At 41.8% G+C, this 14,242-nt stretch overlaps 2 protein-coding genes across 2 annotated transcripts; both read left to right on the forward strand.

Annotated features, from left to right (window-relative positions):
* The first annotated feature begins 1,001 nt into the window (after nucleotides 1-1,001).
* LOC120666352 (AP-5 complex subunit mu-like) lies at nucleotides 1,002-5,360 on the forward strand. The gene is made up of 8 exons (XM_039946181.1): nucleotides 1,002-1,170; nucleotides 1,252-1,407; nucleotides 1,784-2,092; nucleotides 2,319-2,602; nucleotides 2,729-3,624; nucleotides 4,012-4,068; nucleotides 4,390-4,437; nucleotides 4,818-5,360. The coding sequence occupies exons 1-8, from the start codon at nucleotides 1,100-1,102 to the stop codon at nucleotides 4,890-4,892; spliced, it is 1,896 nt and encodes a 631-aa protein (XP_039802115.1). The 5' UTR covers nucleotides 1,002-1,099; the 3' UTR covers nucleotides 4,893-5,360.
* An 815-nt stretch (nucleotides 5,361-6,175) lies between these two features.
* LOC120666353 (glutathione synthetase, chloroplastic-like) lies at nucleotides 6,176-11,186 on the forward strand. The gene is made up of 13 exons (XM_039946182.1): nucleotides 6,176-6,395; nucleotides 6,951-7,120; nucleotides 7,406-7,481; nucleotides 7,697-7,827; nucleotides 8,436-8,558; nucleotides 8,662-8,742; nucleotides 9,037-9,117; nucleotides 9,235-9,304; nucleotides 9,508-9,629; nucleotides 9,858-9,997; nucleotides 10,064-10,256; nucleotides 10,363-10,489; nucleotides 10,907-11,186. Exons 1-13 carry the CDS (start codon nucleotides 6,270-6,272, stop codon nucleotides 10,907-10,909), a joined length of 1,443 nt encoding a protein of 480 aa, XP_039802116.1. The 5' UTR covers nucleotides 6,176-6,269; the 3' UTR covers nucleotides 10,910-11,186.
* Nucleotides 11,187-14,242: the final 3,056 nt, after the last annotated feature.

Below are 14,242 nucleotides of genomic sequence, written 5' to 3' on the forward strand. Positions count from 1 at the left end.
TAACCTCTGTTACTTCCATTAGAGTTACATTTTACTAAACAACTATTTTATTCTTACCACAACTAGTGTTGACCCTACTTAAGGATCATCTGGACATTATTATTATTATTTCAATAAGCGTCTATTGCAATGGATGTTATATAGTATATTTTAACCTATTTAGTTTTAAAATATTTTTGTTGAAAGTTATCAATACCAAAATTATTTTTGGACTATATTAATATTATCACTCATAGCCTGATAATCGTCTAAGATATTCGTGTTGAACCTTAGGTCTAAAAGGTTATCACTCACAGCCTGATACTTACATTTTTGTAGTTATTAGTAATTAGGTTCGGGCCGCAAGGTAGCACCCATGTAGCAAAAATTTTCACTGGCCATAGATTTTGCGAAGTATTCCTTTGTTGTGTGCTATGCTATTGGCTCTGGTAGATTAGGAATTTCTTTGGAGTTATAGGGATTAACCCTGGTCTTATGACAATCAAAAGATGGTCAAATGACTATAGCACTCCCCTCACTTCACTATTCACTATCCATTATAAAAGACGACCAATAATGAATTTAAAAATGTTCTAGTCAAGGTTTCGGTGCACATTGTTAGTATGACACATTTAGGACAGATACATCGGTCCATATTAACCATTTTATAGGTTGTGTTATGCATTGGCATGCATGAATTTAGATTATGGGGGCAGAGAAACGAGGTCATTTTCTTGCAAAACAAATGTTTCACAAGTTGCAATTTATCGTTACAAGGCAAAGTCATTGGCCATTGTACCCTATTGTGATGCGATGAAGTCTTACTAGTATGACTGTATAAAGGGAAAAAGGAAAATCTATTATAGTAAGTTGGTTTATTAGTCTTTGAAACTAAGTTTTTTTTTTGAACTAAGTAGTATAGGACACCAGAAAAGAGAATTTGGGCCGCACGGGGCTTGGATGCCTGGTTCGAAGAGAATTTGGGCCGCAAAGCCTCCCACACGGCCCATCAAAGTCGTCTTCCACCTCCGTCCAGCAAGTCCGCAACGCAGCAGCAGCGTCAGCGGCGCGGGCGCACGGCTCCTCCCCCTCCTCCTTCCCACCCATTCCCCGGCGAGCCATGTCCGGCGGCGGGTGCAGCGTGCGCGCCATCTGGATCCTCACGCCGCACGACGCCGTAGCCTTCTCCAGGTGCCCATCCGAACTTTTCCGGTCAGGATTTGGCCCTTCTGATCCCTTGGGGCTCACCTCTTTCTTCCTTCCTTCCGTCAGGCGGTTCGCGGTTGTGGAGAAGCGGTGGCGCGCCTCCTGGGAAGCGGAGGGCGGAGGTGGCAGCGAGGGGGACGGGCGGGGCGCTGGGGCGCCGACGCCACCGCAGCTGCCGGACGACCACGAGGTCGCTGCCGCCTTCACCGACCGGCGGAGAAGGTTAGCCGTGGTTCCCTTGGTTCTTCGGTCAGCTTATGGTGTGCGGATGCGTGCAGATTAGTCACTGGACTGTACTTGTGAGTAGAAGTGAATTGGGTCAGAGGATATGATCCATATAATATGGCAGAGACATAATGATACAGAATTTTTTTTTCTTGAAAACACCACAGACTGATTAAAGTGAAACCCTAATACATGTAGCACAGAAAACAAATAAACATTAAGAGTAGAAACCATACAGTTTATGATTCGATATCTGCTGATCACATTTCAGTTGCTGAAACCATGAGCCTATGCTGTTGTAGCATAATGCAGCAATGCTGTAGGAAGTAGGAACGATGTAATACTTAATTGACATATCTTTGTCACTCTGTAGGGAAGGCACTGCACGAGGTTCTGGTATTCGTACAAGCCTATCATCTGTGGGATCAGATTCCTGGGTCGATGATCCAATCACTCGCCAAGTTATATCGCTTCACATTAATAAAGAGGAATCGGATGACTTCATGATCTGGCCGGTGGTTCTGCAGAAGCGCGGAGGGTATTATGTCCTAGTGTTGCCTCTGGTGGATCCTCAGTCATTTAGAGCGTATGAGAATCTCTTAAAAAGGTCTGATTGTGGGAGTTCGGCCAAGGAGAATGGCAACCTTTCTTCCATCCTGCTCAATCTTCCATGCATAACAGGGTAATGTAAGTTTGCTCACCTATTACGTGTTGTGTTTCTTTAAGTGTCTAAGTTTCTTTTTTATTTCACCACCAACCCCACCATCACTTAATATGAAAATGCTTCCTAGTGATATGATGCCATCTTCAGCATCCAATTAAGGATTATGTTCATTACATGAACATCTGATGTTGTGCAAGCAACAACTTGATTAGCTTTCACGTTTACACCTCATTTTTAATGATAGGGCATTTATGGTTGCGCATGTTATTGGAGACATAATTACTGGTGATATTGCTGAACCTGAGGTGATTGTTAGCTCTGGGCCCTCTGTTGGTGGACTTTTGGATTCATTGACTGGAAGTATAGGTATTTCAGCACGATCAAAGCCTATTGTTGCACCTGTGGCTGCACCGACTGCTTCAGTCTCTTCACCTGTTGGTGCTGCTCAGTCGGACTCCTTAAAAGGTGGTGTTAGACCTTTTGACAAGGATTTACTGAGGAACTTCATCATCGGTGCAATGCCTTTTGGTTAGTATTAACAAAGCCTCCTATGATAGCATATAATACTTCATATTGTTAATACTTCACATTGTTTTATTGTAAAGCTTCTTCAGGGATGTACACTGTAATGAACCAAACTTTTTTTTTTTGCAGGCACACCTCAGGATCTCAATTATACCAATGTTACTTCGATAAGGACTACTGGATTTTCTGGTGATCCTCTTCCGACAGACCAGAAGCAACCGGCCTGGAAGCCCTACCTGTACAAAGGGAGGCAAAGGATTCTCTTTTCTAGCCTGGAGACTATAAATGCTGCACTGTATGACCGCGATGATGTGCCAGATTTCCTTTCTGTTTCAGGACAAGTAACCTGTAGGGCTGAACTAGAAGGACTACCTGATGTTTCTTTGCCACTGACTGGGTTAAAAACTGCTCATGTTGAGGTCTCATCATTCCATCATTGTGTTCAAGCTTCAGATCCCACTGATAATAAACAAACCCTCGTTTTTCAGCCACCATTAGGAAATTTTGTATTAATGCATTATCAAGCACCATGTAACATTGCTCCTCCTGTTAAAGGGTTCTACCAGTTGTCCATGGTTTCTGAAAATGAAGGCGCGTTTCTATTTAAGCTGACATTGATGGAGGGTTACAAATCTCCCTTCATTATGGAGTTCTGCATGATTACAATGCCATTCCCTCGAAGAAGAGTTGCATCATATGAGGGAAATCCATCAATTGGGACAGTTTCAATGACAGAGCACTCAATCGAATGGAGAATTGTTTCAAGTGGACGGGGGCTCAGTGGTAGGAGCATTGAGGCTACCTTCCCTGGTACTGTTAAATTTTTACCTAGAACAACACAGAGAACAAATTCATCATTTCGATTAGTTACAAGCACTGCATATACTGAAGACAGTGACAGTGAGCAAGATAATGTTAAGAATGGAGCTAGCTTGGATGACTACATCATGGAAAAAATAAATAAGGATCTTCAGGCAGTTGATTTAGAAGAGCCATTGTCTTGGCAAGCCTATAATTATGCTAAGGTATGTCTCTAACAAAGGGTGTTACTAGAAGACCTTCAGAAACCTTCTTGTCATCTCTGTTGTCTTCTCTTTTCAGCTTGCTTAGTTTTTGCTATTATATTGGTTCATGTAGGATTTTCAAAAATTTGACTTCTGTATTGTTTCATCGTATAATATCTATGTCCAAAACGGATAAAACTATTACTGGCAATCAGTATTACACTTAAGATTTATAGGTGCTGTCGATTGAGTATGAGGGACCTATTAATTTTTCTGCACATTCATGAAGTTTTCTAGTGCCCAAAGACTATTCTTATATTCTTTTGTCTGTGTTTTCTATGGGCATCATTTTTTTTTCTTGTTGGGTTTGCTTCTGCTCCATTTATTGATTATGAATCATTTTTCTAGGTTTCCTTTAAGATCACTGGAGGCACGCTATCTGGTCTTACCATTGATCCAAAATCTGTAAGTTAAACATTACTTTTCTCACTCACTATAGTGAGGTTTGATCAATAAATCCATTCGTTCGTGAAATCTTATTATCGACATAATTTAATTGGCTTAGATATTCAAATGAAATGTTGTTGATAACCACTTTTGTATGTTAAAGTTGGAGAACGACAATCACACGGCAACATGTCACATGTACTGGCATAGGTGTTCAAGTTGCATTTTGCTCTTGTAATACTGTCATTATAAATGTTTTGTGCGATACTTTACCAAAATGCATCTATCAGACTATCACAAATTTACCTCATGTTTTTATTCTTTAATGACCTCCTGCAGGTAAATATCTACCCTTCTGTTAAAGCCCCAGCTGAATACACGATGCAGGTACCGATTTGATCTTGATAGCTGCTCTGCTCTATTTAATCATTAAATTGTGATGAACCCTCTGAAATAGGATATCTGGTTTGCACCAGTTTTGTATTTAGTACTAGAGGATTAGTTTCTTTCAGGCTACAGTTGTGTAAGCATGCATCTAAGTGGGCTTTGTTATGTAAGTGCTGAGATAGTAACAAGCTAATACAGATTTAATATACCACCACACTGCTTCAGAGCTTATCTTACGTAAACATCTCATGCTTGATTAGTTTCCTCTTCTTCGGAAAGCAGACTTGATCTTTTCATTAGTCGACTCACAATGAAATGCTTGATATTTCTCTAATCTGTTTGAATAATGTGCGTGTGTGTGTGTTCCCCCCCTTTTACAGGCTTCTTCCGGAGATTATATACTGTGGAACACCTTGGGAAAATGTCCTACAGCGGCTTTGCCTAGAGATCTTTGAATTTCAGAATGCTTCAGCATACAGTGTCATATGCTGGCGTAGTTTATTTTCTGTACAGACTTAAGAGGCGTTGACTATGCCCCTCCACATTGTTTCTCCTGTTTCATTTGTTCCTACCAGACGTGCTGGAAAGTTTTTGGTCCTCTTTGTTTCAACTTTCAAGGAGGAAAATTACAAACCTGCAGATTTTGTTGTTTCAAGCGGTCGAGCCCCATGAACCTATCCAATCTTGGCATGGCCTTTTTATGGGCAAATGGATTTTCCGTCTCTAGCGACCGTGGTCGTTCTGTTGATTGTTGGGTTACATGCTGGTGTACCAATGCCTTCTGACTTGTAGAGTATCAGAGTATGATCACAGGTGGATGTGTTGTGTGTTGAGCAGCAGCACCATCTACGTCTTCTTTAGTTTGCTATGATATACTGTACTTTCATTTGAGATGGATATATGCTTCTGGAGTTTTAGTGCTACTGCTATACTTGCTGGTTCATTGAAACAGAACATTATTTGCCATGACAAGCTTGATGCCACTGAGATGGAATCACAGAATTGCCTTTTTGAGTATTTTTCACAAAAGAATTGCTTTTGAGTGAGGAATGCTCCTAGCCGCCTATAGCCTGCACACAATAGGCAGATGGACCTGGTCCTAAAAGCAAGCACTGGAAGGATCAGGAAAATCATATGCTGACTTTTCATGAACGTTTTCGCCGAAGCTCATACCAGGGGAAAAAAACAAAATGGTTCCATGACATTTATCTTTGTTTCTAATATTATTTAAACCTTCTCCTGTAGGCCTTTTTTTGTTTTCCCATTCTATTCATTCTATAAAAGAATCTCGTATGCATGGTGTACTAAATGAAATCTATTTGTAAAACTTTTTCAGGGATAGGTGTAACTTTTCACGATGAATCTAAATGACGGTAATTAATCGATGATTTGGTAAAATAATGCTACAGTAACCATCCTCTAATAGCACAGTCAAAGACCTCATTAGATTCTTCAGAGTCACTAGCGCGGGGGTTCTAAAGTTGGTTTTGTAAACTGGTTTTGTTTGACACCGTAATTAGCGATCAAAATATCACTATTTATTATCACAGCACAAACCAAATTGGACCAGATCTTTTTGCAAAGTTAGTTCGTGCTGCCTCAAGGAGAGAAGGTGATTGGCACACTTCACAAAAAGCAGGATTGACCTTGCCACTTTCGCGCAGCCCCCTCGGCTTTCCGCGAAATTTCAACCCCCGCCGCGGCTATCCTATAAAGCCATCTCTCCACTGACTCGTGGCGTTTATCCACAGAGATCAGGTTGTCTTACAGTTGCAGATACCCCCTCAAGGAACGTTAGAAATTCTGAGCGGGACCTCGTCCAACAACCTGCGATGAGCGCCGCCGTGCCCGTGCCCGCGCCGCCGCAGGTGGATCCCGCCGCGGCGAGGGAGATGGCGCGGGAGGCCGCCGCGTGGTGCGCGCTGCACGGCCTCGTCGTCGGGGACCGCGCCGACCCGGTGAGCTACTTCTTCTTAGGCGGCTTCTTGCCCCTCCCCTTGTCTTGCGCATCGAGAGCGCGCTGAGTTACTTCAGCATACTGTTGCTGAATTGAGCCAAGGTCGCGGACTATAGAATGGCGATACGCGGTCTCTGTATCTTCTCTTCTGTTTTGCTGTCTGAATGAGGCAAGGCAAATCAGGTTCTGGTTCTGGTTCTTGACTCCTTGGTATATATGGAAGACATTTAGTTCACTTCTTCACTCGTGCACCGGAGCTAATAGTTCAGCTCCATCATTTTTTTTGTCACTCAGCGGTTGAGCATTGTTAGATCCTGTGATGTACTCTTGTCTCCTTAAGCTTGTACTGAATTATGGATAGAGGGTCTAGTATGTACTGTTTGCCTCTGCTTAGGATCATGACTCATGACCAGACTTTTATGCGCGAGAAATTGCTCTCGAGTGATACTATAACGAAATCTTCTTTTGAAGTTTGGTGGAACAGGGAACGAATACTAGTTAGCTACTTAGCTAGCTGCTGTCTTCCTGATGAAGCATTGTGATTGAACTCTTGCAGAGATCAGCAACAGTCCCTGGCGTTGGTTTGGTTCATGCTCCATTCTCCCTGCTCCCAGCACATCTCCCAGAATCCGTTTGGAGGCAGGCGTGTGAGTTGGCTCCCATTTTTAACAAGCTTGTGGATCGTGTTAGCCTCGATGGGAAGTTCTTGCAAGATTCTTTGTCCAAGTAAGTTTCTTTTACATATTAATTTCTCACCATGTCATAAATTATCATTCAGAGTTCTGTTTGCAGCTTGGATTAATTAATTAACCAAGAGTTTATTTCATCGAATCCTTCGAAATTCTTTTGTGCATTGCCAGAGCGCACTATGTGCTGACTGATAGATTGTTGAAAATTTGAAACGACCCATCAAATTTTGAGTAAACAAAATGACCATCCAGGTCACAAATTCAAAATCTGTCTATGGAACTGTTGGACTGATGATAGTGGTTGATCATGTTGTAATTTCAGAACAAGGCAGGTTGATGATTTCACATCTAGGCTCTTAGAGATTCACAGGAAAATGGTGGAAATAAATAAGGAGGAGGTAATTTTCTAAGTGCTCCTACTCAGTTCAATCCTGAACCTGAGTATTAATAAGCACATCTTATCTATAACTTCTCTGTGTCAACTTCTTAACCTGAACATTAAATATTAGTATAATTTAAGTTATCTCAAAGTTCTCTTTTCTTATCCTTTATTGGGGTGTGTTGGTAATGTTTTTGCTATGGTGTTACTGATCGGCGCTCCAATATTTACCAGAATATTCGCTTGGGGTTGCACCGATCAGATTATATGCTGGATTTAGAAACAAATTCTCTTCTTCAAATAGAGCTCAACACCATTTCAACATCATTTCCTGGGCTTGGATCCTTAGTAAGTAATCTTCACAGGTAAAGTCTGGCATATCATTTCTATAAGAGTTAATTTCGGTAACTGAAATATCCTGCTGTGGATGAAGATAATGTTTCTTTTTTAAGAAAGAGAAAAAACTGTTTCAATGATAGAAAGATATTGTACTGAACACTTTGGTTGTGAAAATTCTGCTATTTTCTTAAATGGCAGATAAGTAGCATTTGCTAAATTACACGTGATAGAACAGTAGGCTTTAGTTATGGCTACTTCATATGTTTATTTTTGCTTTGATATGGAGAATGAATATTGGGGTCCAGTATAGTAGCATACTAAGTAACAATACTAAGTTACAAATATATTTCTCATTTTAGAAGTAATGAAAAGCTAGCGAATAATGTACCTACTGCATTCTTTTCTAGTAGGGCTATAGTTCTCTGGAGAGTGAAGGCATAGTATTGACGAGTTTCTGCTCCAAGTTCTGAAAATAAAAGTGGATAGGGAAAATGCACTCTTAGTTGTATTTGTGCGTGAGTTTTCTCCTTTTATTGGTGGTGCCGTGGTGGTTCTTATTTGTTCAACTGATCAGCATTATTTTTGTGTCTTCAACACAATTGAATTCAATTGAACATTCGTTAATTGTATGCAGGACCTTAATTAATCAGTATGGACATCTATTAAGTCTGGAACCAAAGAGGGTTCCTGGAAATGTGGCTAGCAGTAAATTTGCTGAAGCATTGGCCAGAGCATGGGCTGAGTTCAATGTTGACAGGTTTGGTATGCTCTAGTAGAACGTGCATATTTTTATATGTTACTCCATATACTATACTATCCAAATGAGTATTAACTGACATTCTTTTCCATGAATTTCTCAGTGCTGTAGTTATGATGATTGTTCAGCCTGAAGAAAGAAATATGTATGATCAATACTGGCTTACTAACCATTTGAAGGAATCATATCCTTTTATATTCTGCTTTCTAATTTTCTGTAATGATTGAAACTACAGTTTCCTCTGTTTGATTCCTGCATAGTGACTCGACCGCTTGGTTGACTTTATTAAATTATCACCCATATAACTGTCACTATTTTACTTTCCCATCTATAATCTTGAGTTCAATCTTGTCACTGCCTTTTCACCAATATCTTTCTATTGCTCACGTGTTTGGTAATTTTGAAACACTGTTATATTTGAATTTTAGGAAATATCAAATTTATAAGATCAAATTTGTGACCCTTGACAACTTTTCACACATGGCATAACAACTATTAGGAAAACATTGTCACAGGTGGAGGCTGAAGGGCAGGTTCTCCCAGAAGGAACTCTTCTGGTGTATGTATCCATAATTCCATGTCAAAAATAAATTATGCATGAGTTGCTCTAGGCATTTGAGAAATTAACCTTGCAGTATGTTCATTAGAATTCTATGTTTTGAAATGAAAAATGCAGAGATGGCAAGAAAGTTGCTGTGGTGTACTATAGAGCTGGATATACACCAAATGATTACCCTTCAGAAGCTGTATGAGTACATAGCTTTTGCTTTTTCACACAGCCTTTTCTTTTCAGACACTGAGTCCCACAGTTTTTTTCATTTAAGCTATTTCATTTTTAGCCGAACATGTTTGAATGCTTCTACAGTCCCACATGATTTGGATGCATTCTGGTTGGTTTTGTTATATTAATATTTTCAAATTACCATGATAAGCTTCCTGTATATTCTAGGAATGGAGTGCAAGACTTTTGATTGAACAATCATGCGCTGTGAAGTGTCCTTCAATATCGTATCATTTAGTGGGAACCAAAAAGATTCAACAAGAACTAGCAAAGCCCAATGTGCTTGAAAGGTAATAAGATTTCTTCAGTAACAAAATAGCACACATTTGAACATTCATATGTTGTGCATATGACACTGGATCTTCATGCTTTCGTAGACAAATGTGATGCTTGTAGGCTGCCTGTACTGTTGTTCCAATACTACTCAGCTCCTACTATAATGATCAGATCAATTATTAGCCTTTTATGTAGGCTAAAAACTTCCAAGGTTTCATAACCATTGTTTGTTCTTTCGATAGGTTTCTTGAAAATAAGGAGGAAATTGCTAAGCTTCGTAAATGCTTTGCTGGTCTATGGAGTTTGGATGATGAAGAGATTGTTAAAACTGCAATTGAAAAGCCTGAGTTGTTTGTGTTGAAGCCTCAACGTGAAGGCGGAGGTTTGTATTTACATCAGCATATGCATATAATTCTTTCTTTTTCTTGAATATGCTTTCTATATACAGGGAACAACATTTATGGCCTTGATTTGAGAGAAACACTTACCAGACTCCAGAAGGAAGGAGGGGATGCACTTGCAGCCTATATACTTATGCAAAGAATCTTCCCAAAAGCTTCTCCTGCTTATCTAGTTCGTGGTGGTATTTGCCATGAGGGTCTTGTGATTTCTGAGCTTGGAATATATGGCGCTTACTTGAGGTATGATTTCTTCAAAAACAAACACAATTGTGGCTACTTGATGCGGGCGAAAATGATGGTGTTTTTTTTCCAAATGATAAGTACTACCCTGTTCAATTCTGATCAGGAATAAAGATAAGGTGGTAATCAATGACCAAAGTGGCTACTTGATGCGGACGAAAGTTTCTTCATCGGATGAAGGCGGCGTTGCAGCAGGGTTTGCTGTTTTGGATAGCTTATACCTGACTGACAAGGTGATATGCAATTGATCAAAGTTTTTCACCCACTAATTTTCCTTAAGTAGATGAAAAAATTCTTGAGTGTTAGGCTTTTGCTCAGCAGCCTCAAAATTATATTGACTCTTATTAGCACATTCGAAAACCCTGAATGTAAATTTTGTTAGTGACCAGGTCAAATTGCATTCTAGAGTCATTAAGAAAAATATCCACATTTTGTTAATCAGATCATTAATTTTTACTTTTTTCACATTGCCTTCTTGACATGTACTTCTGTAACCAGTAAAAGAGTTTCCCTATTACGAATTAAATGTGAAATACTGGAATCTTCTGCTAGATTGCCTATGCTTTTCAAGTTTGACTACAAATTTCTGCGTCGCCATTTCATTTTCATTTTCTGTGGGAAAATTACGCTCATGTTCTTGTTTCGTGCAGTGAGGTAACAAAAGGAGTGTCAGCTACAGCTTTCAGCGAGCTCACATCGATAACCGATCCAACATCATGCTCTCCATTAAGCATAGGCAGAGAAGTTGCTGCAGGCTACAGCCATATCATCTGTCATATTGTTTGATGATTTCCTACTCCCCGTTCCTAGGGAGGGAATAAAACGTGTTACGTGTAGATTACATGTACGTGAAATCTATGAAAATAATGATGAATAATCATATCATGTGTCTATCATGCCAATGATATCTGTGGGTGTGCTTCTGTTGAAGACACTTGTGCTGTGCCTGTGTATCACCATGTGCGGAACACAGAAACACTGTGACCTGGTGGTCTTTTTTGTTTGGTGTCACCTTCCTTGCTCACCACACATGGAGAATCTCGGCCGTTTGTTCGGCCCATAGACAGGCGTCCTACTAAAGCGGCCCATAACCAAAACAGACGAAATGGCCGTTGGGCCCATTGGGTTTGTCGGCCTGTTGTCGCCTCAGCGACCAACTCCTGCACCTCCCGACCGCCACCGCTCGGCGCACCGCCACCACTACGGGCCGGCGTTCTAGTTTCTTAGAAGAACCCAACAGGAAGAAAGGGTTCGAAGTACCGGATCTTCCTCTCAAACAATTCGGCCTCTTCCGATGAGCAATCACCGCAACCCTTGACATACAGGACGCTAGACTTGACAGCCTTGTTCATCACGTCGACAGCAACCAGCCAAAATTCCCCGGGATCATACGTCCCATCCTCCTCCTTCAGCACGAACCTGATGAAATCAGGGTTTCCCAAGTCGAAAGTAGGGTACATGAGCAGCTCGCGAGGAAGATGATGAAATCCATCAAGATCCCTAAGTTGATCTGCTGTAACAAAACTTTCTTCCTGCCAAACCATGGTGTTCCCAAATGCCAGCCTCAGTGACAAGCTGTGACGGCTCTAGGGGTAGGCCATCATGTGCGACGACCGAGGGCCCAAGCCAGAAGGGGACCCAAGCTCATGTATGTATTATGTACATACAATACGGCTACTAACCAGTCTATGTAATCGCAGTCTAAGAGGCCAAGAGCTAAGCATTAAAGATGCTGCAAGTAACTTTGCCCGATTCTTTGATGTCATCGCTTGAGATTCTGAAATTTGTTATGGCTGCAGATTGCTATCCAAATATGTTGGTTACTTATCGAAACCTCTTAACTGTACCTATGACTATAGCTTTAGCTTAACAAAGTTTCTTAAAACCAAAGTTATTGAACAACTATTTGAGATCAACTATATCACAAGAAAGATTAGATGACTTTGCAATGTGCAACATCGAGAAGGCTATATTGGACACTATTGATGTCAATACAGTCTTATGATTTTGCATCAAGAAACGCCAGAAGAAGTATCTTTTTTGAGTCAATGGATATTATGGAGTGCAAATATATGGTAATCAAATTAATTCTAGAAGTACAAATAAACTATTATTTTAGTCTACAATGTTTCCCGATAATTATCAAACATGTTAAATGTTGAAAGAATGCAAGGCAACCTTTTAGAGTATTTTCTACAAGACAATGAGAAGATATTTTCGTGGAGTACTCTAGAATTAGTAATAAATAAATTATAAATCTTGTAATATTTAGGAATTCTCTAGAAGGGGGGACACATGTCACCACTTTATTATCCGTCTTGGCCTATAAATAGAGGAGCCCCTCCTTGACATGCCATCTATCTAAGAGCATGGTAGATGAGAAGGGTGAATACTAGAATAGCCACAAAGAGAAGGTGTGTTGTGAACTCTTGTGTAATAATATTGTGTTGTTTTGTAAGTGTTAGTCTCCCATTTTCTGAGTACTTAGTGTATAATTGTACTCTATCGTAGGCTAGCTCTGCCGTCTGGGATCACAAAGGGTCTGGGCTTTATCGTACGAAGGCTTTGCCTCCCGGAAGCCAGTTTCATCTGTTGGCAGGCTCTGCCCCATCTGCCGTCGAGAAAACTAACCGACTCAGTATATTTGTTTTCACTTTACAAGGAAATAATATATATAATAAGATTTTATATAAGGTCTAGACTAGGGCCGGCACTGATGACCAGGTGGTGATAGTGAAACGATTTCGGAATGGATGATATATAGGTCTGATAATGCCATACGGTGAGGGAGATCATCCACTAGAACTCGTGCAAACTTAAGACATCGCTGCCCTTGGTTGCGCCAAGGGCATGATATGCCTCCAACCGTCCTCTACCAACCATATCACGATTGATGCTAGGGTGCTTGATAGGCAATTCCAGGAACAAGATCTCAAAGTTTCCATCGAACACATTGCAGAGCATGACGCCAATGGTGTAATCCACCCAGCACAACCAGGTGCCGAACGGGACGACGGCGTCAGTGTCCCAGTACCACAAGATATGGTCCATGTCGAGGTCGCCGCGGGGATGCACTGGGACAACACGCGGGCGCTTGAGCACCCACTGGTCGGAGGCGGAGTGGTTGAACACGTGCAGCTCGAGCCGTGTGGTCGTCCCCATGTCGTTAGTGATCTGGAGCTTTGCCACGGCGAAGTCCCTTGAGCCGCGGTGGATGATGCTGATGTCTGAGGACTCCATCCTGCGCGCCGTCTGCTTGGAGATGTGGAGGCCCTCGGCCTCGGCCCAGACCACGACCTCGCCGATGGCGCCGGCGAGGGGAGGGAGCCAGTGCAGGGACGGGCCGACGGAGTCTTGACGAAGTAGTCGATCATTGGGAAGGGGAGACCGCCGCAGCCGCGCACGGGGATGGAGTAGGGCATCAGCAGGAGGACCGCGCCGTCGTGGGCCGCAGTAGAATCAACAGGCTCGCCCTCCGCCGGGCCGTCCGGCCACCGTTGGTAGAGGGTGGAAGGCTCCGGCGGCGGCTTCAAGCTGAGGCAGACGTCAAACGGGTCGCCGCGGGAGTTGGTGAGGGAGGCGACGGTCAGGTTGCCCGCGTGGAAGGACTCGTCGTTGCGGCGCCGCACGAAGTGGTCGAGCATCATCCATCCAGCCCACGAGTGCGCCGCGATGAGCCATGGCGGGCGGCGGCGGCAAGGAAGGAGAGGGAAAATTTTTGCCCTCTTCGAATCTTTTTTGTTTTTAGTGGACTTCGATTTTTTGTGTGGAGGGTTTGTTTTTTTTGTTCCGAGTCGGACTAGAGTTGGGCTTTTTGTTTTTCTTTGAGGGCGGACTGGAGTTGCAGAATCTGTTCGTGTCACGGCTGTTTCTTTCCCTTTTTCTTCCCACTCTTTTCTTTCACATACTCCTTCCATCCAAAAAATTATTATTATGGAATTCAAAATTTATTCTAAAAAATAAGTTACTTTATTCTATTTTGAAAG

Source organism: Panicum virgatum, chromosome 3N, assembly GCF_016808335.1.
Source record: "Panicum virgatum strain AP13 chromosome 3N, P.virgatum_v5, whole genome shotgun sequence".
Classification (NCBI taxonomy): domain Eukaryota; kingdom Viridiplantae; phylum Streptophyta; class Magnoliopsida; order Poales; family Poaceae; genus Panicum; species Panicum virgatum.

Bases quoted from the DNA above. Each gene is read 5' to 3' on its own strand.
- LOC120666352 (XM_039946181.1), top strand. From the start codon at position 1,100: ATGTCCGGCGGCGGGTGCAGCGTGCGCGCCATCTGGATCCTCACGCCG. The intron at 2,093-2,318 runs GTAATGTAAGTT...TTTTAATGATAG, and splicing joins AATCTTCCATGCATAACAGG to GGCATTTATGGTTGCGCATG. The intron at 2,603-2,728 runs GTTAGTATTAAC...TTTTTTTTGCAG, and splicing joins CATCGGTGCAATGCCTTTTG to GCACACCTCAGGATCTCAAT.
- LOC120666353 (XM_039946182.1), top strand. From the start codon at position 6,270: ATGAGCGCCGCCGTGCCCGTGCCCGCGCCGCCGCAGGTGGATCCCGCC. The intron at 8,559-8,661 runs GTTTGGTATGCT...TGAATTTCTCAG, and splicing joins GCTGAGTTCAATGTTGACAG to TGCTGTAGTTATGATGATTG. The intron at 10,257-10,362 runs GTATGATTTCTT...AATTCTGATCAG, and splicing joins ATATATGGCGCTTACTTGAG to GAATAAAGATAAGGTGGTAA.